Genomic DNA, 27,967 nt, shown 5'->3' with positions numbered 1-27,967 from the left:
CAAAAAAACCCCAAAACAAACAAACAAACAAACAAACAAAAACCACCCACAACAAAAAGAGAGAAGAAAAGGGGGATTTTTTAGGTTTTCTGGCTCAGAGCCCCTTGCAGGGCCTAAAGGGGCTCCAGAAGAGCTGGAGAGGGACTGGGGACAAGGGATAGAGGGACAGGACAAGGAGGAATACCTTTCTTTCATAAGCATCTGTAAAATCAATTTACAATCAACCATTTTCATAAGTTATTTCTGTGAAAACACCAAAGGAAATCTTACTGAAAAGTCAGTCACACATAAAAAATGGTCATTGTTTTTAGATAATTAAGTTGCCCTGAGTTCCCTATTAAATTTTGTCATGCTGCTTTTACACTACACTGCCCACCCATGGAGGAACACATACCTGGATCCCTGAAATAAATGGGCTTCTTTGGGTCAAATGCTTTACCAAGGGATTCATTTGTGACTGAAACACGAGGTGGGACAAACTGACTGTCACCAGGCCAATGTGACCATCACACTTTCTCATCTTCACAACAGAAATAGTTGTGACTCAGACCCACTCCTGTGCCTCAAGGTCGCATGAAAAGTCTGCATGATGAGCAGCATGATTTTTCAGGGGGTGAATGGTGGATTGGAAACTGAAGATACATATTTTATCTCTGAAAAATTAAAAATATAACTGGAAAAGTAAGAATTAGAGGGCAGAGGGCAGGATTAGATGGGGCACTGGGAAGAAATTCCTCCCTGTGAAGGTGGGGAGGCCCTGGCACAGGGTGCCCAGAGAAGTTGTGGTTGCCCCTGGATCCCTGGAAGTGTCCAAGGCCAGGCTAGATGGGGCTTGGAGCCACCTGGGACAGTGGAAGGTGTCCCCGTCCATGGCAGGGGGTGGCACTGGAGGAATTTTGTCCCTTCCAACCCAAACCATTCCATGATTCTGTGACATACATACACATAGTTACTGGTGCAAATACCATTCACTGTTGAGGCCAATAAAACTCTTGTGCTTGTGGTTTTACCAAAATTAACATCAAAAGTTGCATTTCCAGTGCAAATCCTCTTTTCACTTTCCTGGAAACGTTAACTCACAGTCAGCTGGAATCCAAGTGCTCCCAACTGGAGTTAGCACATATTCCATGGACTGGAACACCTAAAATTCTCTAAGGCACTTCTCAGGTATCAGCTGGCAATGTGAGAGATGAACATTTATGAAAAACACTGAACAAGAGACCACAATTGTGTACTGATGATCTAATAATAATAATTTATGTGGATGCAGAACTACACTGCAACCTGGAATTCTCTTCCCTCAGGTCTGATGTGCACACTGACACAGAGACACATGTCCTTGATTGGGAAAACAGTGTGGGATCAGGATCAGCTGCTGTGCAACCTACAGTGAGCATCTTCTGGAACACTGGAATCATGTGCTGAGCATGATCTCTTCAGCCATCCCCCTCTGTGAGAATGACCATGAGGAAGCCAAGCACACTCATGAACTGCCTGGGAAGGAAAGCTCCTGTGCCCATCTGATGCTGGAGATAATGCCATGCATGGCTGCTTTAACTGGGATTACAAAATATTTGTGGCTTGCAGCTGACAAGGGCCGGAAGTGAAACAATAGTTCTTTCACTTGCACAAGTCCCTTCTGCATTTTTATGGGAGTTTTACAGGATCTTAAAAGAATTGGTAGCACTGAAATAATAAAAGAGATTTATAGAAGAAAATGGAAATCTCTGGTGACTTCAGAATTACTTTATCTTAATGCTATTTTTTTCGTTGAGGGGCAGATTTTCCATTTAAAAAAGGAATCCCCTGGGTGCTTCTAAATCATTCCAGAAAGTTTGAAACAATAACGTGGACGTAAATTGATTTCTTACAGTGATAATATTGGTTCTGCATGTTCCAGAGGCTACAGAAAAATGTGCTGATGCAAATGGCACCCTTTTATTTCTACAGGACACAGCAGTGCTGGGATAACATGCCTGAGCCCATTTAAGACTTTCAGCTATCATGTCAACTTATTTTTCAATTCAGACAGAGCCACCAGGGGAAAGAACCCTTTGCCACACACATCCTATTAATTTCAGGGCATAAAGCAAATTATTAACTGAAAGCCACCAAGTCCTCAATTTGGGGTCATTTTTATAAACACTGCCAGCTCCAGCTGGATCTCATTTGTGCAACTCATGTTTGGAGCCTGCATTTCCATTTGTTCTAAATGATCATTGAAAGTGCATGGGAAAAGTGATGGATGACTGTGCTGAAAACAGAGAACTCAGCACATCTTTGCAAAAACTCCCAACCATTCTAACAAATAAAAACTAGGGCTCACCAGAACATGAAGGTTCCAGCATGGCTGGAACTCATGCAGTTACTCCATTTAATTGCAGAAAAAACCCCCAAACCAGAAAGCAGAAGGTATAGAATCCCAAGGAGAACCTCCTTACCAAAAATGCTGTTTTAAGGAATGAGAGAGTAATTCAGGTTTAAAAGGGAATATGTAACAGTGGTTCAATATGTATAACAATAATAACATAGAAATAAATAAATGAAATATATAATACTGGTTCAACCTCTGCACTCAAAGCAAGGTCAAGCACACCAGGTTGCTCATTCCTTGGAAGTCAGCCAGATCTCTTCCTCTATAAGTCCTTAAAATCAGGCAAGGGTGTGGAAAAGCCACACTTCACCTGTAATTTTATAAATCAACCTCTCCAATTAACAAAGCACTGCTGTAACTTGTGTTGTTACTGTCACTCACACCTGAGCAAAGGGCAGTTGCAGGAAAATGATGTAACAAAGTTTTTATTCAAACCTGCCAAATCATCACAAGAACTCTGATCAAGAACAAGAGCCAAATTACACAACTCCACTTCCTCGTGTCAAGCAAACTGGAAAGTACAGAAAAAACCAGAAGGGCAGCCTGATAACTACAACAGGATAAAAGAAACCACTGAAACCACAAAGACAAAGCACCAGCTTTTGACACTGTTCTCCCTCAAACACCAAAGCCCACATGAGCCATGACATGAAATATTTCTTTTTAAAAGAGCTTAGTTTAAAAATACCTCCTGCTACTGCCTGCTACCTTCTGCAGAATTCTTCTGTGTTCATAAAAAATGCAGCACCACCTGTAACCTGTTCCTCAGCTCTGGCACAGGGTGTCCAGAGAAGCTGTGGCTGCCCCATCCCTGGAATTGTTCCAGGCTAGGTTGGAGCAGCCTGGGACAGTGGAAGGTGTCCTTGCCCATGGCAGAGTCAAAACTGGATGAGATTTCAGGTCCCTTCCACCCCAAACCATTCTGTGATTTTGAAGTGTAAGGTTTTGTTACCTCTTTCTCTCTCTCTTTAAATAATCTCAGGACTATTTCAAGTGTCCAGCACACCTGCTTTTCTTTTTTTCAAGTCAACATTTCCTCACTTTAAGCTGCTGTGTAAAGTCACCCTTTGAGGTGATTCACGAGGGCAATTTACAGAATTAAGAGCACAGATGAATTAAGATGAATATCAAAACAGTCCTGATTTGACTTCCACCATCATCTTAGACTTCCTTCTGACCTCAGTTTAAAGTAAAAACCTAAGCACCAGGCAGACAACTTATTTTCAAAAGGGTTTGTGGACTGAACTTTCACACTCGGGCGATGGCAACTCTTCCTAAGCAGCTTGTCAGGAAACAGGCAAAGAATAAAACATTACCAGGCTTTATTTAGTCTCTGCTCTGAGGGGTTTTAATTTCACTGCAGAGATTGAAATGGACATAAAGGAGAGATAAAAAGAAAGGCAAAAGGATTCAAATCTTTTCTGAACAGAAACCTAGAATGACTCTGCTCCTTATTAAGCAGTGTAATTGGAAAACTAGGAAGGCAGAGTAGGAACAATTCTTCATCCTATTAAAAAAGCTGGAAGCATTTTGTATTTTCTTTCCAAGCATCTCTGTTTAGTCTGTGATGGCTTTCACAGTTACAAACACAGCAAAGCAAATCACTTTTTCTTCTCTGCATAAAAATGTTGCAAAATGAAGAAACGTATTTTGAACCACTGAAAATTAGCAGGAGCTGTGTGTACCAGGAACCCTGCCTAGGAAAAGCCCCTTTTGTTGCCTGTCTCAGAAAATGAAACAAGGCCACAAGATGGATTTGTGATTCATTTGTCACAGGACAGCACCACAGCAACATTCCAGAGGCAGACACAAGGGAAAAAAAACCCAGCAGCAGCTTCCTCTTGGGAACAGCCCAAGGTGCCTCAGCCCAGCACACATCACACTTTCCCCACAGTCTGGAAATACCTCCTGCAGGCATCAACCAACACTGCGGCTGCAAAGTATCTCCACCCCTCCTTTCTCCAACACCAAGAGAACCTTTTATTGGATTTTATTGTTACAAAGCACTGAAGATTCATTCTCCAGGCTGTCAGCAAGACAAGCTGGGCAAGAATTCCACCTGTCTGTGCTCAGCTCAACTCACACAGGATGCCAGGACCAACCTTTGTCGTCCACACTAATAACAAACACTCCATGATTCTATTTTATGCTAAGTCACACACCTTTTAACCTACTGAAATAAAAGGTAATTTAATATAAGGAGCAAACAGATGGGAAGGGGCAGCCACATCAGCTGAGATTTTAACCCACTGTTTATCAATGCAGCCAAGTCGATGTCAGAGCTGAGAGTAAAATCTCACATTTTCTAGGAAAGTGAGCACTGTCTGCACATGCATCTGCGTGGTGCAGAGGGATGGTTTGAGAGTGCAGGGCCACAACTTCAACCCAAAAGCAGCAGCTGGATGCACATCATGGCCAGGGACTGGGTGTGCTCCAGCTTCCAGTGAGCCAGAGGCAACAGAACTCACACAGCTCCATTCTAATTCTGGAAACAAGAACTCCATGAAAACCAAAACCCACGGAGAGACTGCTTCTGATGGATGCAAACAGAAACAGCCTCTGACACATCTGTAAATGTTATATACAGTAACACATCCAAGTATCAGCTGAGAAGTTTTTATGCGTTTTTTTCTATCTCTAAAGATGTTATCCTTTTTTTTTTTGTAACAACTAGAAAAACAGGCACTGGGTCCAAAATCTGAACAGTTTGAGGAGATACTTGATGTGATGTAGAAAAATGGAGAGCCCTGAGCAGTTCAAAGATCAGCTCAAGGGCAGCTAAATGGGGAAACACTTACAGACAGCACGTGGCACTACAGGAATACCTAAGGACTTACTAATATTGAGATAAAAGGCACATTTTTAGAATATTAATCACAAGACAGCAGCAAAGATGTTTCGTTTAGACACCACAACTGCTTATAGCATGTAAAATATACTGAGTCACACCACCACTCAACCTATTGAAACAAAAACTGTGCTGCGAGGGTGAAACTCCCTTCCAAAATCCTCCCTTCCCAGTGATGTCACCTAGAGATCAGAAACATTGCACAGGTGTCTCCATTTCTTTATCCTTCATTCCATTTTCCATTTTTAGCATCTCTTTCAAAAACGGTAATGGCTATTCAGAGTTCTTTATTCTGTGGGCAGCAGTTTTTTCCTGGTTATTGCATTTCTCTTTTTAACATTAATTTCATGAGCTATTTTCTGCCTGGTCAACCAAAATTGGCAAGACCTTGCTCCATTTCTCAGTCATTGTACATTTGCTTATACTGAATGGTTCTTCACTTTCAATTGGTCACTCCTCTCTCCAGCTCCTTCTCCATTTGTGTTAAATCATTGTGCTAAATAAAATAACCTTTTTTTTTTCCTGTAGTTTCTACAGTGTGGTTCTTTCAGGAATTTCAGAAGGAGGAGAAGGAGAAACCAGGACCCTGCCAGCAAATCCCATTCCAGATTACAGCTGCTGTTTCTATTGTATTTATTTATATATTTAAGCACTTTCATACTTCAATTTCCATCAGAGTTCCTGGATGAAGGAACCGGAGTCCAGTGATGCATTATCCTTGAATTTCCTTAAGATTTTCCCTCTGTCTCTCTGAAAATCTCCAGTAGCCACTTTAATTCAGGACCTTGTCTGTTACTTTCTCTGCCTTGCTCCACAGAATGACCCCATTCTCAGGACACCTGGGAGTTTCGCTCATGACCAACAGTGCAAGAGACTCGAATTTACAGCTCTTCATTAAAAGCACACTTTTGTTTAGCAGACAAAGAGATTCAACCGCTATAAATATCTGAGAGAGGCAGAAAAATTAGCCCTGAGTGTTGTCCTTCCCTTCCAGAGTAATTTGGTTGGATGAAAGCACTTAGGCTTTCAGCAAACCACAATTATTTATATCAAAGAATAAGCTGTAAGTTTTTTTTTTTTGCTGTATGATAAAAAAGGTTCAGCTTGAGAAAGGCTTGCAAAAAAATTACCAAGGCTATTTACTCATTTTGGAAAATGATTTCAAACATCCTTTTTGTTTGTTCTGTTGTGAACATGTTCAGTTCCCTTCTGGAACTGTTCTCAAGTAAGAGCACTAAGTGATGACAGCCAACCATGCATGTAAGTATGGAATTATCTTATGTAAGCATCAATTAATAATTTTATCTGCACCAGCACAAGGAAATTCTTTACAAGCATCTCCATGTACTAAACATTTAGTCAGCACAAATATTCACATTTTACTAACAGAAAAGCACACACAGAGGGAAAAGCAGGAGAATTCCTTTGGTGCTCTCATTTTTTTCCTCACTTACCTGCTTTCCATATCAATATATCAATATTCCCCCCCCAAAATGCAAAGGCATGCTGATAATACAGGGAACTCTGTGCTACTTCTCCAATAAAGCAATTCAAAATGCAAATGACAGACTTCTAAGTCACCCTGCCTGGAAATAGTTTGTTAAGAGCAAATTAAAGTCTGAAAATGTCAACATGTGAGATGCAAGCAGATAAAAGTGTGAAGTAGATGATTTTACAATTTATTTGTAACTCTCGAATTCAAAGACACAGGAATAGTGTACATTTAATTAATTCTAGAGTGATATTTAAGAAAAAAACAACTGTGAGCAATCAGATTTGAACTTTTTAAAGTGTGTCATTTCCTCTGAGTTCAAGTAGCTACTGCTGCCTTCACCTGGCAAGTTGCCACAGGTGAGAACAGGAATGCTGACTGCTGTTCCCTAAAATCCATCGTTTGGAAACCGAGATATCTAATAACTCTAGCTCATTAATCACACCATAAAGAAGTGTTCTGATCAGACACAAAATAAAAAGGATTATGGCATATGGTACTAAAATTACTTTTAAAAAATCTCCAGTTTCCTTACAACAAGAAAATGTAGGTTTGACAAACCTGACTCCTTTATCCAAGGGAGTTTTACCCCAAGTGAGTTTTTCAGTCAGGTTTAAGTCCTTTATCCAAGTGAGTTTTATCTAACTGAGTTTTTCAGAAAATAATTAAAAAATGAAAAGTGACTGCTCAGTTTTGGAGCCTGAAAGCTGGTTCCAAATTTTTTACACACCACTGCAGGCTCTACCTTCCCTCTCATTCACTGGAAAAGTCAATCCAGGACTTTGTACCCTCCCAGATTTTCCCAGTAGCAGGCAAGAATCACCTTCCTTACCTTCATGATATTCACTAGGTCTGTTTGATAGTAGCGATCCTGGTGTGCATTGGCAGCTGCTAAAGTGAGGAGATAATCATTCCTGGCATGGATGGCCTTGGAATTGCACTCAGATCGTCGGGCTTTTAACTGCAACAAGTGAAAATGCAGCTCAGAAATAGAATCTGAATAAATTTATTGTGTGTATATGTGTTAATACAGTGAAAACTTTAGGGCATTTCTAGTTTTTCAGTCTTCCTAATGAGAGGGGATTCCTGATGGATTTTTCTCTCCTGCAATTGGAATTTCACACGTGGTCTTCAAGAAACAGTTTTAACCAGTTTTAACTCTAATTTAAAAAAAAAATTCCTTGCACATATTCCCTATATAATTCACCATTCTGCTCAGAGAATGCTCTTACCTCATCCCTTGTCCTACCAATTTCCCTTCCAAGCTGTCCCTCACCTCTACATTCCAGACAATTTGGGGCATTTGCCTCATGAAATGAGCAGCAAAATCCAAGTTTTATACTCACCTTCACACTTGCTTTCTGCAAGCTTATTCTTGACTGAAAAAGACTAAGTTTGGACCTGGAACAGAAACAAGCAGATGAAATTGAATGATTGCCTTACAACATTTCTATAAATGTATTTTTTAGCCGTCTGAAGGATGGTGATTTAAAAAGTAAATAAGAAAACAAAATCAAGTCAACAGCTATTTTAATCTGAATAACACTGTGGGACAAATCTCTCCAAAACCCCCAAGCCCAAATTTTTGGTTGTTTTTGTTTGTTTGTGTGTGTTTGTTTACTTTCTTCAGGTATTATAGGTAATTTTATTAGAGTTCTTTTCATCATCCCTCAGAGAGACAGAAAAGATCTCTAAGGAAACCATTATTTCATTCCCTGAGAACCATTCTGAATAACTTCTAAAAACAAAAATTAAACAAAAAAAAAAGAAAAGGGGGTGTGGTAAACTCCCATAAGACAGGCCAGACTCCAAATCCAAAACATGTGTTACTGGTCTTCCTGGAAGGAAGGAAATCACCCCCTTTAGGATGTCAAGGAACAGGAAAAAACCTAAAGCCTCAAAAATTTATCTCAAAAAATGAAAAACTGTGTCCTGTTGCCTCTCCCCCTCTAAACACACTGATACCAAATCTGAGATATGTGGACAGAAAAGGAAGTCAGGAGGCTTTAATATCAAAAAAGTGCCAGCTGACACACTGTCCACAGAAAATGCCAAATTAAAGCTGTTACTTGAACTTCCTTCCTAAACAAACCAACACAAACAAGTTCTAATTTCCTCTCAGGGTGTGCTTGAAATAGCTACAAAAACGTATAGAAGCAAAATGCAAAGAAAACCTGGCAGGATCTCGTTGGAAGCCAAATATCAAGTGCAAAACCCAATACAAACGTGCTTTTTGGGGCTGCAATTATTTCCACATATGCCATTATAAAAACATACTTGGCCTCAATATCAGCTTTCTCCCGCACCGCCTGAGCCATCTGTTCAGTCTCAAAATATTTCTTTTTGCCTTTAGCTAAATCTTTGACTGTCTCCTGTAATTCAGCCTGGATCCTTGTCAGCTGGTCCACGCACTGAAAAAAAAAGCATTCAGGAAAGAAAATATTACTTTTTTTTGCATCCAAATAATATTACTAACATTGTTTTGCTGCTTTTTATGGGCTTTTATAGGGAAAGATGGAGTCTTCAAGTCACTCCTGGTCAATTATTCATGCAGGTCCTTTAAAACTGATCAAAACATGAAACCTTCTCTCTTCCTTTCTTTCTGCTGCTATTTTAACTGTTCAAAATCAATGATGAAGTTCTGAAAGCTTTGGATGAGGTAATCAGTTGAAGTCATCAGAATACAACTGGGAAAAATACAAAGGCAATCTACTGGAAGTGATACCAAAAAAAAAATAAAAATTAATCTTTCCTTCTTTAAAATTTAAAACACGAGGCAAAAGCTGCCACATAAAGCACAACACAACAGGAAGAAAAATTATTATATTCAGCAATTCTTCAGACACTCTGCCAGCTTAAGAAAAACCCCAGCAAAGTGGGAAAGGATCTGTGCTAAGCAGGATCTAGGTAAGAAAACCGATGTGAATCATCAATGTCTAGAATTAAAACTCTCTTTAGAAGAGATTACTAAAGATTTTCCTTTACCCAAACTGGATTAAGCACACAGGAGATTGATAGTCCAGTGGAATTTTTTTAATTACAGACATCACAGGCCTGGATATGGTCAGTGAAGGCTCCAGCAGTACCAGGGGTGAGTTCAAGGAAACCAATTTGCTTTTGAGTCCTTCAAACACCACCCCAAAGGTCCCAGCTCTTTTCAGATCATCATCACCCCCCTGGCTCCCTTCATTCCAGGTGCCCTGGTGCTGAACACCCCTCTAAAACACCTCAGCTTCTTCATTACACTAATTATTAATGCATGTAACCTCCTTCGGGACTAACGACGTGCTGTAATCCAACAACGTAACATTAACTTCCTCGTATTCCACTGCTAAAATATAACATCCAGACACCTGTAAAAAACAAGCTGGCAGCCAACAGGAATTGCTGGTCTTCTCACCATACAATCCTGCTCTCCCTAAAGCTGTTCAAATTGCTCTAAAGCACAGAACAATTCCCACTAAAGTCACTGTTTGATGTGTGCAGACCAATAAAACAACGGGCTCCAGAGGGTGCATTCCCCAGAGGTTGGTTTGGGGAGTGGGGGAAGGCAGAATTTGGATTTTTGGAGACCTCTGTGTGCATCATTGAAAAATCAAAGGTAAAAAAATCTGTTTATAACGGATGGCTGACAAAGACCTAAACGCTTGTGAAAAGGACGGGGGTTTTGCAACATCAGTGAGGATTTTGATCCCTAAAATCTCCTGTCAGCATCAAAAAATTAAAATATCAAATAACCTCAGTTGTTAAAAAGATCATTTGAGAAGAGTTAAATCATCTTGGTTTGCATCCCTGTATGATAAAAAATTGTCAGGAGACTGGATGCCACTTCAGATGGGTATTCCCATGTAACCTCACAAGTATTTTGCTGACTGGATTTTAATTTTGATAAGCTTTTGTCTGAATGGAGGTCAGAACAATTATTTCTCTGTCTGTTATTTATCTGTTTGGGAATTCAAAGGGAAGGGTGAGAGACTGCACTGTGTAAAACAATAAACTGATTGTGTAGGAGAATTAATCCTGCCAAGTGGATGATAATTCCATGTTGTAGGAAAAGCATATCACTGTTAGAATACTCCGAACCAGAACACTGCCCTGATAACTGTAATAACTTGTTCTGCTGATTCAAAAGTGCAGGAATAAAAGAACTTTTATGGCCTTAAAAAATTTAAAGATCTCACTCCTGCTGCTGACTCATAAACACTGAACTATCACCCCTTGCAGAAGAATAAAGTACAATTATTTACCAAGAATTGCACTGTAAGCATTGTTGGGAAAGCTTCACATGAAAATAAAATTCTCCAGAACAATAAAACAGCATTAATAAAGTTAATTTTTCCATCACAAAACAGATATTGCACATGTTTCTAAAAGGAGAATAACTGGTTCAGAAACTGGGAGCTCACATTACAGGAATATCTATTTAAATTTGTAACCAGGTATTTTACAAAATACTACTGTAGAACAAGGAACTAGGCACCTTCTGGGTCTTTGCTGTCACTTTGTAACAAGGACAGCTAAAATGTCTGTTGTTTGAGTTTGGTTTTTTTGTCATTCAATTGACACCTTCCACTATCCCAGGTTACTTCAAGCCCCCTCCAGCCTGACCTTTGGATATTTGAAGGGACCGAGGGACAGCCACAGCTCTGGGCACCCTGCGCCAGGGCTCACCACCCTCATAAATGACTTTCAAGTGCAACAAGCAATTAAATGAATATCCAGCTCATTGGAACTACATTATTTTCTCTGCAGGGATAATTACAGATAATTAAACAGATAACTAAAGCAGCTTTTGGAGCACTTACTTGTGATACTGTTACAGGAGGTGGCTGGACAATCTCCACTCTCCATCCTGGAGATTGCTCAAGCCATTCCTTCAGGTTTCAGATGGATCTTTTCTTGAAATCAGAACTTTTTCTAACAAAAACCACTTGCAGTTGTCACTGCAAACCCAATGTAATGCAATTTCTATAGCTGAGTGTGAGATTTGCTGAGATACATTTGACCAAGTGGTATCACATTTTCAGAAGACTCATTTCCAAGCAGTTATAATTTGGGATAACTCAGACTTTTGACCCCTCTCCAACAAGCTGGATATGTACATCTATAAGATGAAGAGTACTTACATATTTTAGAAGTGCCACAATAAAAGATTCCAGGAAAAAAAATTCCCCTCAATAAAAATGACAATAGTTTATAGGATTTATTAAAGCACAAATACCTTCTTCAGCTGCTGCTCCTTAAAGCACCGGACATTCCTGGCTGGTTCAGAAATTAAGTTTTTATAGTTCTCACAGATATTTAGTCGGGACTGGGCCACCTGCATGGTGCCTTCTAAGAGTGATTTCCAAACTGAGTACATGCTCCTAAAAGAATGAAACACAGAGAGGGTGTGGGAAGGAAGAAAGGGAGGTCAGGTGTTCCAGTGAAAATTCGGATTTATAGAATCTCCTGAACTGGAAGGATCCTCCACAAGGATCAGAATCTAGCTCCTGGGCTGGTTTATGTGACAGCAGCACACATTTTTCCAAGAACTGCTTTTAAAACTAAATCTGAAGCACAATCCCTTAGGCTGAATGAGCAAATATCTCCACTTTTGACAAAACTTTTAATGGAAGTTGTACCAAAAATAAAGATTTTCCCACCTGTTCTTGTCTTGTCATTCAATTTATTGCCAAACATTTTGGGTTCAGCACTTGGTGATGGGTAGGGAGGGGTCTGGAGAAGATCTCTGGCACTGTGGGATTTCATGGCATGGGAGGGAACAAGCTGAAGGTATGAAGGCCTGGGTGTTATGGGAGTGTTTTATGTACACTTGGGACTGATAATTCAGTTTATTTCTTTCTAAACACACAACCGATGTGAGGGTGCTGAAAGCCCCAAACACAAATCTGTCAAATTCTTCCTGTTTGAAATAAAACTCGTTGGAACACAAAGAAGACATTAAAACAAAGCATCTGAAAGCTTATTCCAAATATTTAGGAGGTGTTGCTCAAAGGCTTTCAGCAACTGAGTTATTTCTGGTTTCATGTTTTATCCACCTTTCATGTTAATCAAATAAAGTTTTGTAAACAACTGTCTCTTGCTTTGCCTCCTCCCTGCTGTCAGATTTGATCTTCACAAAGAACAAACTCATAAAATGAAATCTCTTCCTCTCTTTTCCTATAAAACACTCCACACACTTATCCCTCTAACCTTAAAGTTATTTACTAAAATCTATATTCAGATACAAGCATTAATACCCAAACAGATGCAAACTACAGTTGTCTTGTCAGGCTGTTTTGTTTCTCCCATCTTCTTAAATATTCAAGTCATAAACATCTATTTAAGACTAATCTCGTGAAAACAAAGCTTCTTTTTTAACTGGCAATGCTCTACTACAAAGGGAAAAGAAACATTAACTACAGAAAAGCGGTGATTCATTGTTAAGTAAAATAATGACACAAATTGAAACGATAAATACAGCAATTTTGAGATATCCAACTGGTAAATTACCTATAATCACTTCGTTCCTCAGCTCTTATTCCAAGCCAGTCCTTCTTTAAGTACTGGCTAGCCAGCTTCTGAATGCTCTGTTAAAAGAAGGGAAAAAAAAAAAAAAAAAAAAAAAGGGTTATTTTTTAAAAAGGTAATTAAAATACCATTTCTGCTCTTATGTCAGACAAATGAAAACACAAAGAAGCAAACAATTTACAGCTCCAACAAATGTACAGTGGCAGACTCAGAGGTGGAAATGTTGGAAGGGACAGGGTTGAACTTGTCCCAGCTGTGAGAACCCTAATTTTTTATTTCTCTGGAACCAGAACCTCCCAGAACCCAGGAAACCTCTGCTGATATATGAGCCCACCCTGACATGCCCAGCTCAGACCATCCAGGGCTGTGAGCTCTGCTGCTCCCAGGAGGAGCCCATTACTCAGAGGATTACACCACACAACAGATTGACAAATGCAGCTCATCTTTAATTATTAATGTTAATTGCACCCTTCAGTCCCTGCGTTTCGTTTTGCATGGCCTCAGGAAATCAATAACAACATTTTCATATTCAAGGTCAGAAAGCAGCAGGGTTTCATTTGTAACCACGGGAAAGGGGAGCTGCTGCCACACCGACCCCTCCTCCACCTGCTGATCCCACTTTCCTCAATATATCACTGCTGGAACCCTGGGCACTGAGAATTTCAGGCTTTCTGTGCTGAAAGGCACTGACCCTCAAGAAAACACTACAATTGACCTGAGGCTTTGGAAAAGGCTTCCAAAATTGAGTGACAGCACTGGGATTGTGGGTGTGGAGTTTGAATAGAAGTGTGGAATAACACATGGTGGAAAACTTAGAGTTTAAAGGTTTAGAATACAGTTATATATATATATATATATATATATATATATATAAAGCAAGATGGAGGATTTAGGGCATTCCAGTCCTCCTTTTTTCACCTTCTTCTTCATGGGTCTGGGGGGTATTTTGTAAATGGACAGAAAAATCCGCATTGCGGGCCACGTGTGATGGTTATTGGGTTAAAAGTAAAAATAATTTAGGTGTCATCTCATAATTGGAGAATTCATCCTTAAAAGACCTTGTAAAGAGATAGAGACAGAGCCATTTTCTACTTTGTTAGCTAGAACTCACAGCTTGTGAGACTGTAACATAGATAAGAATTAATAAACATCTGAGTCCTAACTCGAAAAACCATCTCTTGAGCATTTAATCCTGACTCTGACACGAGAAGAAAATAAAAAAGCAACATATCACTTTGGAATTGGGTTCCATCAACTGGAAAACACGATGGACACTGTGGAAATCATGGAGCTGAAGATGAGTTTATGATGAGTTTATGAACACTGAGCAGCATTCCTGGATTTGGGTTCCTGCTGGGGAACCACAACCCCAAGGAATGCTCCAGGCTGGGACAGAGGGGCTGGGAAAGGATCTGCAAGGGCCTTGGGGGTGGTTTAGGTTGGATTAGAGAAAATTCCTTTCCCATAAGGAAAAGGACAGCACAGTTGCCCAGGACAGTGGTGAGTCCCTGTGCCTGAAGGATTGGAGAGCCCTGTGGATGTGGCACTTGGGGACATGGGTTGGTAGTGGGACAACAGCTGGACTGGAAGACCTTGAAGATCCTTTCCAACCTAAATTTGTGACTCTTTCAAAGAACCATCACCACAGAAACACCTTCCAACTTCTTGCACGTCAGTCTACACCGCAAAGAAGTGGAGATCTGGGTAAAAATTCCCTTTCCAGCTAAGAATCAATTACCCAGGAATATTCTGGAAGAGCAATCCTGAGGAAGAGCCTGGGGTGAGACATCTTTGCCTCACTCCATGAGAGGCACAGCCCCGTGCTATTTATTTACATTTTCCATACCATGTTTAAGATGCCACAACCTTTTAATTTCTCATAGAAAAAATATGAGAAGTAGCTCAAAGAGCACAAGATTTTATTCATGTCTCATGGCCCACACAGTAGTAAAAATTTATTACCAAGCTATGATTTGATCAATGTGTTCAGATAGAAAAACTAAATGTCGCTAATAGATCATTAGTAGCAAAGTCATGCTCCCCCATATTTTTAAAAAATGCACATTCCATTAGGTAGCTGTTAAAAAATCCCAGATAAAAGGAAAAATAACATTTCCTTTAACCCTGGCAGAGCAATTTGTGATGGGATTTGGAGTTTTATGAGATACCTCCACCCAGTGCTAATTCCATGTTTCCACCCCTTCTTCCTCAGACTCCACTACAAGATCTGCCTCAAGATGCTGAACAAACATTCACAAACGGGAAAAAAAAGCTCACTGGCAGCTGAGGACAAGCTCTGCCAAAATTAAGACACAAAAAAAAAAAGTCACAAGAGGCATAAATAAAGCTATTTTTGCTCACAGAAATCCTATCACTGATATCAGCAAATAAACCTTAAACTCAGCAGGATTAACCTTTAATTTCCAAACCAGACAAGCTCAGCAACAAAACCACTCAAAAAAGTGAAGAGAATAGGAATGATAAAAGAATCGTGGAATATCCTGAGCTGGAAGGGAACCACAGGATCACAAAGTCCAACTCCTGGCCCAGCACAGTCCAACAATCCCACCCTGTGCATCCCTGAGAGCATTGTCCAAACACTCCCGGAGCTCTGGAACCCATGAAAAATCAGCACAATTTCACATACACTCAGATTTGTATTCCCCAGGGCTGCAGCTCCTACTTGATCTTCCCTATCATCAGATCTCACCTCAAGTCTATTTATTGATGTTTTATAATACAGCCAGTTGTGGCAGGTATTGGGGAGGAAAAAAAAATCTTAAAATATTTGCTTTAATACTTACAAAAGGAATCACCACTAGAAAAAGAAAGAGGGAGAGGACCCAAATTAAAAGATCATTGTTAGAAGACTTTTTAGAAGTCATATTAATGATACTTTCCAAAGCAGTTGTGATGTTTTTATCTGTAATAATAATTGAGAGGTGCTGATGACAGCAGGTGCCCAAAAAACCTATTATTGATAGCTGAAAGCACGTCAGACACAGCTGATGTAACACTTGAGGTTTGGGATGACCAAACAGGCAAATTCAGCGCTGCTTTTCATTTAGGTGGTTTCGATATCTTGCATCATTTTGATCCCTTCTCTTTATCACAGCAGCTTTCTGACATGATTTTTTTTTTCATTATTTCGTTTGCTAAGTCCTCTTCTGGCAGGCAAACACTCCACAACAGAGAGGCTTTAGTATCTCTCTTTACTTTGCTTCTTCTCTGGGAAAAGCAAGGTTACTCCCAATTAAACTGACTTTACAGAAGTGTGGAAGTCACTTTTACTTATCAACAGCTGCAAATTAACACTCTCCATTAGCAGCAAGAAAATGTCACAGTTTTATTATGTATATATTCTCATTATCAGACTCATCCATTGCTTATGTGCAAGAGAGCTTTGCTTTATTTTACTTTTAAATGGGAAAAAAAGTGTTGGGAATGTTGTACCATTGTCATTATTGTGAGGTGCAGGCACTGTGGAAAATTCTGTTTCATTCCAGTACTGCTGGTTCTTCCAAAATAAATTTGACAGCTGCACCATGACTCTCCTGCCACAGTAAAAACAGCCTTTTGACTGATAACAGATATTTTCAAACCCATATTTTTAGCTGTAAGAGAGCAAGACTGTCTGGGCCACTGATGATCCTTGCGGGTTCCTTCCAGCTCAGAATATTCTGTGAAATGAATGAAGTAAACTGCGAGGACTGGCTGAGGATGAAGGGAAATTGTCAAACACAGAGACTCCACCAAAAAAATAAAGGACAAAAAAACAACAAAACCCCACACAACCAAAATGCAAAATGTCTACATTTTGAAGAATGCTTCTGCTACAAAAATGAAGAAATTAGATGTATCCAAAACAAGAAATTTCAGGCACTTCCCCGGCATCCTCAGCATTTTTTCTCAAACCAGTGAGATTTGACACAACTTCAGCGAGCTCAGGGAGCCTGACTCATTCCAACACAGCTACTTGGGGCCAAAAATCCAGGAGGCAGCTTTATCAATCACACAGATGTTTCCCTCACAGGCTTCAAGAGTAACTTGGAAGAGATTTTATACCCTTGCCAATCTCTTGGAAACATTTCAACAGGGAGAAGGGAGCAGAAAATACAGCCTGTGAGGTGAGAACTCTGTTCTTGAATACCGCAGAACCATTCAGTATCAGCACTAAAGCCTGGGGTAGTCACTGCAGTGATTTTATTTCAAGTGATATTTTATTTACCAGAGCTAGATTCAATAAGGGTTTCATGAGAATGAAGGGACTCAGGCAGGGATTCCAGGCAGGATGTGACGCGGCTCCATCTGCATCACAAGCTGTCAACACAGGCTCTGTCAGACACAATTACTGTGCTGGGAGCTCTCACAGGGCCTTGGGCAGCAGCGCCGTGACCAAAGCGCTGCTGCAGTACAAATGAAAATGAAAACAATCAGCAGCACATGGACTTCTCCAGTGCATCCCAGCACTTTGCAAAAGGTGCCCTGACTGTTGATCTGCACTGCCTTTAACGTGGTTAAATGAGAGATAAAAGAGGTTTCCTTGTGCCTGCAGCGTCAATTGCAAAAATCCCTGGGAACATTAGGAAAGGCTGGTTGTCTAAGGGGAAGGTGCATCCCTAACCATGCTGGTTCTCCTTCCTCAAGATGGGATATTCCTTCCACCATTAGATGACTCCAACTCCAGAAAACACAGGGTGTCATTCTTTCTTTCATTCATTCATTTATTCATTCATTCATTTACAATTTTGTTCCAAACTGCTTCATTTCTCTCTTTATTTTCGGATATTTGAAGCATGACAAGAAAGCAAAGAAAACAAAGTGGAGAGCTGAAAAATTCATGTACAGCAGCTAAATATCACCTCAGGCACTCCTGCAATCAGGTTTAGCAAAGGAAATGTCAAAGCTCTTCTCATTCACTTTGTTCATTTGTTAAAACTGTTGCTTCATTTGCAGCATCTTAATTCGCTCCAAAACAACCTGAATGAAATATCATTTAACTTTTCCTCTCTCAGTCCTCCTTTTAAAAAAACCCTGGCACTAAGTTTGTCCCTTTTATCCAAAGGTTTCACAGTTTTCAAAGACAACACTCACGGTGCTAAGACAGGAAATGATCAGAGGATAAATCCACTGTAGCCAAGCTGACTAGACCTAGAGCCAATTCAGATTTATTCATCAAAATATCCTCTAACCTATTATATTCCTGACCTTTCATCAGGCCAGGATCTGTAGCTAACCTAGGGATTCATATTCTGTATTACTTGGCACAAAACCAGTGTTGGAAGTTTCTTTCTCTGCCTTATTTTGAGTCTCCCTTATTATGAATACCCTGACAGATTTTAAGTAATAAAACCATATTTTACTAAGCTTCCAACTGCTTTTTCTCTGAATTCTCCTGTCTTTGGCTTCCAGATTTTAGGATTTCTGCCATCCAGAAAAATTAACTGTAATCTCCATGATGTGGCACCATGGCCATAACTTAATCACAGATACTTCCAACCCAGAGCAAGTTACAAACCAGAATAAATCCAGTTACACCAACCAAGCTCAGTATTCATGAGGAGGAATTATTTTCACTTTCTAAATTACATACTTTAAATTGCTCCACTAGGGATATGTCGCTATCTGGAAACATTCCAGGTTATTTTTAAGGCCTTTTGCTAAATGACTCCTTTAAAAACGTCTGCGTTGATGTTCTTACTGCACCATCCAGTGAGTATTTATCCCGTGAGTGTATTTCAGGCAGCCTGAAGTTTAAGGACTCTCTTCCAACAATTTTTTTTAGCTCTACAACCCCTGAGGAAGTACAATAATCCAAGCAAATAAAAATCCCCCAGCTTTCCAAGCACCAAGTGAAGAAATCTGAGTAAAATTCCCCCCATCTTTGAGGGTGGAAGTTGGAAAATGGCTGAAGATTGATTTGATTCTTCAAAATACAAGGAGCTCCTGTTTAAACCATCTAAAATTATTCTTTCTTATGTTTGAAATAACTTTTCCTAGATTGTGAAGCTGTTCTGCATAAACTCAGAGTCCTGTTTCAGAGGTGGCTTTCTTTAAGTCCCTGTGAAACTGTTAGAAAACCTCAGGAAGGGGCAGAGCCTCAGGTTGTATTACAAGATATCAGGAGGTTTCCACCACATCACTTCTCCCTGGAGCCAAAGGCACATTAGCAGCTCTGGAGAAGAAGTTTGTTTGTCTTTCGGTTGAGAAGTCTGTCCTTCCAGAGCAAATCCCCATTGGATGGGGAACCACTGCTTTACACAGCTCCTTATAAACCAGATTCCTTTTCCACCCTACTGCACTTGACAATGCCATTTTTGGCTGAGTTAATTTTTAACTTTTAGGTCAACTTTTACCAACTTTGGACCTTGATGTTTAGACAGATTTTCTAAAGCTCAAAAATAGGGAAAATTTTGAGGTTCCACAAGGGCAAGGTCCTGCACATGGGTCAGGGCAATGACAGGACACAAGGAATGGCTTCCCACTGCCAGAGGGCAGGGTTATGTGGGATATTGGGAAGGAATTCCTCCCTGTGAGGGTGGGAAGGCCCTGGGTGCCCAGAGAAGCTGTGGCTGCCCTATCCCTGCAAGAGTCCAAGTCCAGGTTGGACAACCTGGAATAGCAGAAGGTGTCCCTACTCATGGCAGCGGGTTGGAATGAGGTGATTTTTAAGATCCCTCCCTGAAATAAAAAGACTGATGAGAGTGAAGTCATGGCAAACTACATGTTTTCCTCTGTGTGCAGGCCTGATTGCCAGCGTTCATTCAAATTTTCTCAGGACACAAATACAAAATGCCCCCCAAATCCCACAGGGATGGCACTTGTGCCAACCACCTGCACACAGGCTGGACCCCTCAGCCTGCCCTGCACAGGGACACCAAGGCCACATCCTTCCTCTGCCTCACACACCTCAGCTGAAGCAGGACATGAGGGACACGTCTGTCACCTCCTCACCACCATTTCCTGCTGGTTTCAGGGGTCCCAGCCAGAATTATCCCTTTAATACCAGTCTGAAAGAACTTCTGTGGGGTTTTAACCAGTGCTGCTGCCAGACAGAGGGATTTTTCTTCTCTATTTGAACTGCTAAGAAGTATCACTTTTGACAAGCACCAAACTGACTGTAAGGACTCCTGGAATGCTGAAAAAACCCTTTCCCTCCACTCCCAAATGGAAGCTCTGTGTTGCTGGACAGAAAGACAAGACAACAGGATCATGATGTGAAGCCTTGGAAAAAAGGAAAGTCCCACTTAGGATTAAAAAAAAAAAAGTGTAACTTCTCAAATCTCTCTTCTCACCTTCCCCATAATTACCTCCAAGAGTTCTGTTTTGCTGAGTGAGACCAAAACCAGACACTTCCCAGTTTTTTAACATGTGAGGAGCATAGCAGTAACTTCCAAACTTCCCGTAATTCACATTTTGGGTGGCTGATGAAGGATGGCAAAAACCTCACCTAACACACTATTTTTTGGCCGGAGAACACTGTGCAGCCACTGCTCTACTAAACAGAAGGATCAGGATAGGATCTCCTAAGCACAGTCTGAACTACAGATTAAAAACCCATATTAACCAGTTCAGTTGCCTCATGGAACCAGTTCAAAAGGTTTGAATTAGCTCAAAAAGCAGGGAAGCATTGGAAGAGCTACAAAGGGCAAGTCAGAATAAACCAGGAATGGTGAGTGACCTCTCTGTCTTGTTTCAAACAGCTACAAAAAGTTGGATTTAAGACCAACGAGTCCTGGCTGTAACACTGTGGTTCTCTCATCCTCACTGTAGGATTTGGCCCTGACCATAATAATAAGTCATAATTAATAAACCACAGCATGTATAGGGCTTTTTTTTTTTTTTTTTTTAATGCCATACAGGAGGATTAAAATTTTAAATATTTACTATTTTGAGAGAAACCTTTCTCAATTTGTTTCATTCTCCACAGCGCTGCCACTGAAGCTGCTCTGTTACTCTCTGGAAGTCTCTCTGGCAGGTTAGCATTTCCTATTCTGTGGGAACTTCTTAATTAAAGGTTCACATGATTACAAAGCACCGACACAGCTCCGGCTCTATGAAGCACAAAGCTGATTTTTTTCCCACCCTAAAACAGCTGGCAGACAACTCTGGTTGTGCTTCACGTAATATTTATTGATTAGTCCGTAACAGTGAAAGTGCTACTGCTCTGAAGTTTATCATGTTGAAGTTTTAAAATTAACTTTGAATTTGGTAATCAGCTTCTGAGCTTGGTCTATCTTTAGAATACGGAACCCATATGGAATTAAGTCAGGTTTTGGCATAAATTTAATTGTGTACATCATAATATGGGATAAAAATAAAAATCAGCCTGAAATATTTTTAAGGAGTTCAGTACATTTTGTCTGCCTGGCAAAGCTTACATGAACAAATTTTGCTCTGAAAGCATCACCACTATTCAGAATTCACTACTTACTAATTAAATAGTTTTTTAAATTCATATTTCTCGTCTGTTCTGTTCAACACTAATCCCTAAAGGTCTACTTAAAGCCCTGCCGGAATCAACCCTTCTAATAGAAGACAATAATAAAAATTGTGCACAAGCAGTCAGTTTCTACACCTTTATAAACTTACAGAGTTGGACACTAATTAGCAAAGTCTCTTTTCCTCATGGATCTCAGGGAACACACATATTTGCATGGAACAGGAATTCTGGGATGCTGCAGTCATACATTCCAAGTGCCACTGGTCCCACCACAGCACCACAATGCCTCAACCTGCCCCACAACCACCACCAAAGATTTCAGCCATTCCATTTTCTCCAAGAAAACTTGTCCTTAATGCCAGTGAGCTTTAAGGTCCCTTCCAACCCAATCCATTCCATGATTTTACGAGGAAAGGTTGGCCACTGCTCGACTAGTTATGCTCAGATCAGTAAAATAATTAAATGCAGCACAAACACTACAACAATCAGGGAATTTAATCCCTTACCTGATAGTCTGGGTTTGTTATGAACCCCTAAATCTGCAGTAAAAGTACAGTTACGAATGTCAAGGGTAGAAGACAAAGAGACCTAAATTTCTAAAAAACAACTGAAGATGATTCACCTTGGCTGGACGACACTTCCAGCTGAACAAACAACCCAAGTGCTCCCTGGACATCAGAAAGACAAGTGTGCATGCTTCATCCGCCAAGGAATTTTGGCACCACCATCCAGTCATGGAAAACAAAGGTTTGGACTTCCTAAATGAAACAGCTGGATTGATCAGGCAGCTTGAGGAGGAGCAAAGAACACACTTGCACCTAAAAACTCCTCAGCATTCTAAGTCAGCAGACACCAAAGCCACATTATTCTTCTGGTTAGTAAAGTTTGAGACTTGATGCGGGAAAAGGGACTGGAGAACTCAGCATTTCAGTGGAGAAAAAGAAGAACAAATAATTGATTTGTTCCTGGGCGAGGGGAACTCCAGCTAAGTGTTTGTTAGGAAGAATGCACATTCATAGAAGAGCATAAGAAATGGTGGGATTGTGTCCTGCAAGGGAAATACAGAAGAAAGTGGTAACCTCAAAAAAATTTCAGGAGAAATGTGGCCAAGGAGAGGTTTTTTTCAGCAGTTTGAGGCCGTTTCCTCTCATCCTATCCCTGTTCCCCACAGAGCTGTCCCCTCCTGTCAGGGAGTTGTGCAGAGGCACAAGATCCCCCCTGAGCCTCCTTTTCTCCAGAGCCCCTTTCCCAGCTCCCTCAGCCTCTCCTGGGGCTCCAGCCCCTTCCCCAGCTCCACTCCCTGCCCTGGACACACTCCAGCCCCTCAACATCCTTCTTCTGAGGAACCCAAAACTGCTCCCAGGACTGGAGGTGCCTCAGCAGGACCAGCCAGCACAGGGAACAGAGTTTGGTTTGAATTTTGTTGGGTTTTGGGGTTTTTGTTTTTGGAAAGAAGCCATTAAAACAAATCTATTTTAGATCCTTGAAAATGCTAAAACTCTTTGAGGGCTTTTTTTTCAATAGGAAAAAGTAAACAATGCCCACAGCAGCAGGGAAGCCACAGGAAGGTTACCATGAGAAGATCCCAGGTGAATGCAGCACACCAGAACCACTGTTAATAATTAAACTGGGTCTAAAGGAGATCACTGATACCAAAGTTCCCAAGAAAGGGGGCTCCAAAGCTCACATCCAGCTTTCCACATGCAGCAGGAATGATATCCAGGGATCACAGGCTTTTTAATTCCCTTGACTTACCACAGAAAATTTCCCACCTTTCCAAGACTCCACATTAACCCTGAAGTAGTAATTTAACAACAATATTATCTAGCGCACAGCACATTCCTTAACACCTCATATATCCTATAGGACACAGGACGTGACATCCTCATTCCTCTGGCTGAACCTTTAAATATTGCCTTATATTTCCAGGGATTTCCCATGGCTTTGTTTTGTCTTTTATAAATCAAACAGTAGCAGAGATTGAGAGCAAAATTTAAATTTAACTGTAAAACACAGTTATGCAAAAATACAAAATTTTAAGTAATATTTTACTAATCTTAAAGTGTCTTTAATAGCATTTTATAGGGTAAATTGGCTGTTTTACGGTATGATGGTACTTAATATCAAGGATATTATATTTTAGGAAAAAAAAAATCTCTGTTTTCAACAGGACAGAAAAGCTGGCAGCAGTAACATAAAGATGTTAAAGGTTGTGTTCATGTTCAAACATCTGTAGAAAAAAAAGAAACCCTTCCGCAACTCAGGATACAGGTGCCAAGGCACTCACTAAGGGGAAAAACAGTCTATTAGAAAGCAATTTTTCTCTCAAGTTAGAAGGCAAGCCAACTCCACAAGAGCTGCCAAGAACATCAGAGTCCAGCTCAGTTTGACTTTGTTCACATGAAAAAAAAAAAAAAGAAGAAAGAAAAAGAAATTTCTTCCTGCTCATTTAAGAAAGAATTTAACAGGAACAGTTCAGAAAAACAAAAAATCATCAAGTCAATCTCTGCTCAGAAAACAGACAGAGAAGGAAAGCTTGTCTTAGGGAGCTTAAAAGACGGACTAATTCAGGCTCAACGTTTGCTAAGTCCAGGTCCATGCAGAGGAAGTTTTTATGCAGAGATTTATACATCCATTTCACATGTGAAACTCCTGGATTTGGTGTTATCAGACAAACAGAACGAGTGAGAAAAGGCAGTGCCCGGCGCCGGGGAAAGGAACCATCTGGTCTCCACTGCGCCGACACAATAGGGAAGGGCTTGAGTTTGGCAGCTCAGGATTGGGAAGCATATGGTGCATTTCCTCTGAACTGGGCATTTTCTGGCTTCCCCCACCTTGTGTCAGAACTTTTCCAGCCCGTGTGGGGTTTGTACGAAGCTTTGTGGTGCTGGGAATGAAGGCACGGAGCAGCGCGGGGTCCTTCGCGTGGGGTTATTCTGAAGGGTGAGCAGGGAGGTGAGGCACAGAAATCTCTGCCATCTCTTCAGATTGGTGTGTTGATAATTTTTCTGCTTTCTGAATGGATTTTGGGCTAATTTTTCACCAGAGACATGCAATGTCCTCCTATTCTATTTTCGAAATTGGAAAATTCCCAAACCGCTTCCAGGGCAGGTTCCCCCCCACAAAAAAAAAGGGAGGGAAAAAAGGGAAGACTGAAGTCCTAGCAAACTAAGATTATTTGGACCAAATTTCTTTGGGTTCTTATTCTTAAAACAGCAAAGACAATCTTTTATTTGTGTACTCACTGATAGTTACAAGAGGAGCTCTCAAGCCACAAGTTTATTCATGTATTAATACAATAAACCAGAGAAGCCTGGAACTCAAAGTCTATGCTGGTAACAAATATATTTTAACATAAAATTAGCCAAGTACAGGACTGAAATGAGTTCCTTGGAAACAGGTTTGTATCTCACACTTGAGTTTTAGGAGACAACACCTCAGGTGGTTTTGTCCAGCTTGTTTAGAACAAGGTTTTGCTACAATGATAAATGGAAGTTGTCTGTTACAGTTTCAGATCAGCAAATTAAATGAGATAAATGCAGACTGCAGCAGGTTTTTCTGCTCTGGCTTCTGGGAGCACCAATGCCCTGGGTATGGTCAGCACTCTGTAACATCAGGCCAGGCAGAAGGACAGAGACCAAAACCTCCCAAAAATCAAATAAGGCAACAACAACTCAAGTTTGAGGCAAAAAAATTACATGCAAAGATTAACATAATGCAAATGCAGTGAGCCCAGGAGGGAATGAGACCGTGTCAGTCCCCAGCACACTGATCTCAGCACATCAGCACTTTAATTTATTCCAAAATTACACAGCAGTTACATGAAGTTGCACTATTTCACCCTGCAGCATGTATAAGGCATCCAAAGTCAAGCCCTGATGAGTACTGAGAAGTCCTATTTTGTATTAAGCAGCAACTTTCACTTTGCAGAGATCAGTAGATATTATTTTTAATCATTGGATCTAAAAAAATACAAGAGGGGGAAAAAACATCTGCAACTTCCATGATCAGTATTAGCAACTACAAGGTTATTCCAACAGGAATAGCCCTGCACAAGAAAAGCACAAATTATTCCTATTAAAAATTATGCAGATGAGGTGGAGGGAAGGGGAAAACTGCAGATTTCAGTCCTTGAAGTAGAAATAGTACTATCCAAAGGGTTCTACTAAGCACACTCACAGGGTGAGCAGGGAGAAATAAAGTGGGGAGGTTGAAAGTTTTTAGGAGAAAACAATGACATTTAACACTCATACTTCAAGAGATGCTGTGTAATGAAGCTCCTCCAAAGTGAAAGAGTCCCTGGAAAAACAGATGAGTTTGATGGCAAAAAGGGAGCATACAGAATAATGTAAAGAAAAATGAATCCACACTGTAATTCAGGAAACTGTGCCACTTTTCAGACTTGAATTCGAAGCAATATGAAAGATAATACAGGTCTAAACCCTGGATAACATCCTTACGACAACAGGAATAAACCAAAAAAACTAGCTATTGAATCTGGTCATCAAAAATATCTCCTAGCGTCTGTATGTGTATGTTTATTATATTTAAGTATACATTTATATATATATATTTATATATCTAAAGCAGCTGCACATTGACAGGAGGTGAAATAGTCACATCCAAGAATATCAGCAACATATTTAAGAAATATTTTCTTCTCCAGACAAATGCTTGACAGACTAACATTAGAAATCTCTCCTAACTTTTTAATTTTATAACATTTCTAGAAGAGCCAGTGGAGTCAGTTCATACAGACAGGGCTTTGTAGGAGGAGCTCTGAACTTTATTTCTGGTTCTTGGCCTTTGTACATCTCCAGAGAACTGCAGTCCCTCATTCTCCTGCAGCTGAAAACCCAGGTGGGCTTTTCTTCCTTTGATCTATCAAAGATTGGACATATCACTATTTTGTTAAATGCTAAATTACTAGCTGTTTCACTGGAAGGTGTCTATACAATTCCTAAGTCACACATATAAACACCAAGAATATTGAAATTACACCAGGATTACTGAAATCTAGTAGATATGCAATTGCTTTCCTCCCTTCCCCAGCATTACATTTTCCCCAGGAAATACTATATTTATTTTAAATATTATATTTACCATTAAAGGTGAAAGAACACTAAAAAGTCACCAAGTCACAAGCAAATTCGACAAAAAAGAATTTAAGAACAACAAGATTTGCAAAAAAATCCTGCGGTTCACTTTCTGCTTCCCAAAGGTTTTTCTGTATTCACAAGACACTGAAGCTCTAAGAGAGCCGAGCCAACTCTTATATTTAGGTAACAAGACAAAGCATTAATTATTAGATGACAAAGTCATCTGGTTCTGGATCCTCTGCCACTCTTCAAAGGAAAATCATTTCTAAGCTCAATCTCAGCCTCACAGAGAGCCCTGAAAGGTTAAACAAAACCCTCTTCAGTCAGAACGCTTACAACCCTTAAGACAGCAAGCTATAAATTATTAAGTAGCTTGTCTAATTGCTTCATGATGGCATCCAAAGATTCCAGTCCCCCCTACCCCCATCCCAAGACGCAATTCCAGCTGGATGCACTTTCAACACAGACCATTATTCACCAGAGTCCGCTCTAATGTTAAAATGAGGTACCAGAGGTCAGGCTTCTAATCAGAAAACAAAGAGTGAGATTCCCATACCCACATAACATCCTAAATCTTGGAGCTCCATCAGCAAGCTGACAACTGGAAAACCTAGGAAACCTCATCAATAAGTAATGGCCAAAGGGATCGGATTGCACTCGACAGCCCGACTTTAAATCCTCCAAATTCAGTCATATCTGGAGAACTGCTCCTATAAACAGTGTGCTGATCCACAGCTGTAAATCACAAACTTGCGTTATGAATCAGGTCTTCACTCAGTGGGCCAGAGTATAAAATGTGAAATCAATTTCCAGTTATTACAGGAGAGATAGGCTAAGCAGGAAAAAGATCAGCAAAAGATTTTAAAAATATGTCCAGTTCACGACATGCCCCCATTTTCCAATTCACTGGTTTGTTGGGTTTTTAAACACCCCATCTCAGGCAGAGAAAACACACCTTTAATGGCTCAGGGTTTACAAACCATAGCAGGGGTGGTAAATCAAACAAAACAACTCCTTTTTTAAACTAGGTTATAGTAACAGCTCTCATAATTTTATCAAATACATGTACAAATCATCCATTCACACAAAATGAAAAGGGATCTGCAAATTTTAACTGCTGAATCAGGAAGACTTGGCTTTAAACTTCTTAGTTTACAGACATTCAATATTTATTCCTTGTTGTCTATAATGACATTGC

At 40.3% G+C, this 27,967-nt stretch overlaps 1 protein-coding gene across 3 annotated transcripts in view; it reads right to left on the bottom strand.

Annotated features, from left to right (window-relative positions):
- The window catches only part of FCHSD2 (FCH and double SH3 domains 2), a 121,200-nt gene that overhangs the window by 45,363 nt on the left and 47,870 nt on the right, over nt 1–27,967 (bottom strand). For 2 of the 3 annotated variants that reach the window (XM_083855410.1, XM_083855409.1), the window contains exons 4-8: nt 13,210–13,286; nt 11,936–12,080; nt 8,992–9,125; nt 8,061–8,115; nt 7,547–7,675 (exon numbers count right to left, since the gene is read on the bottom strand). In XM_083855410.1, the coding sequence (XP_083711536.1) occupies nt 7,547–7,675; nt 8,061–8,115; nt 8,992–9,125; nt 11,936–12,080; nt 13,210–13,286 (540 nt within the window). Of the gene's footprint in view, nt 1–7,546; nt 7,676–8,060; nt 8,116–8,991; nt 9,126–11,935; nt 12,081–13,209; nt 13,287–15,395; nt 15,809–27,967 lie in introns of those variants that run through there. The other variant, XM_083855411.1, reaches the window with a different exon arrangement.

Source organism: Zosterops lateralis, assembly GCF_965231275.1.
Source record: "Zosterops lateralis genome assembly, chromosome: 2".
In the NCBI taxonomy this organism is placed as follows: Eukaryota; Metazoa; Chordata; class Aves; order Passeriformes; family Zosteropidae; genus Zosterops; species Zosterops lateralis.
The sequence above is the reverse complement of the archived record's forward strand: the minus strand, read 5'-3'. Positions and strand labels throughout refer to the sequence as shown.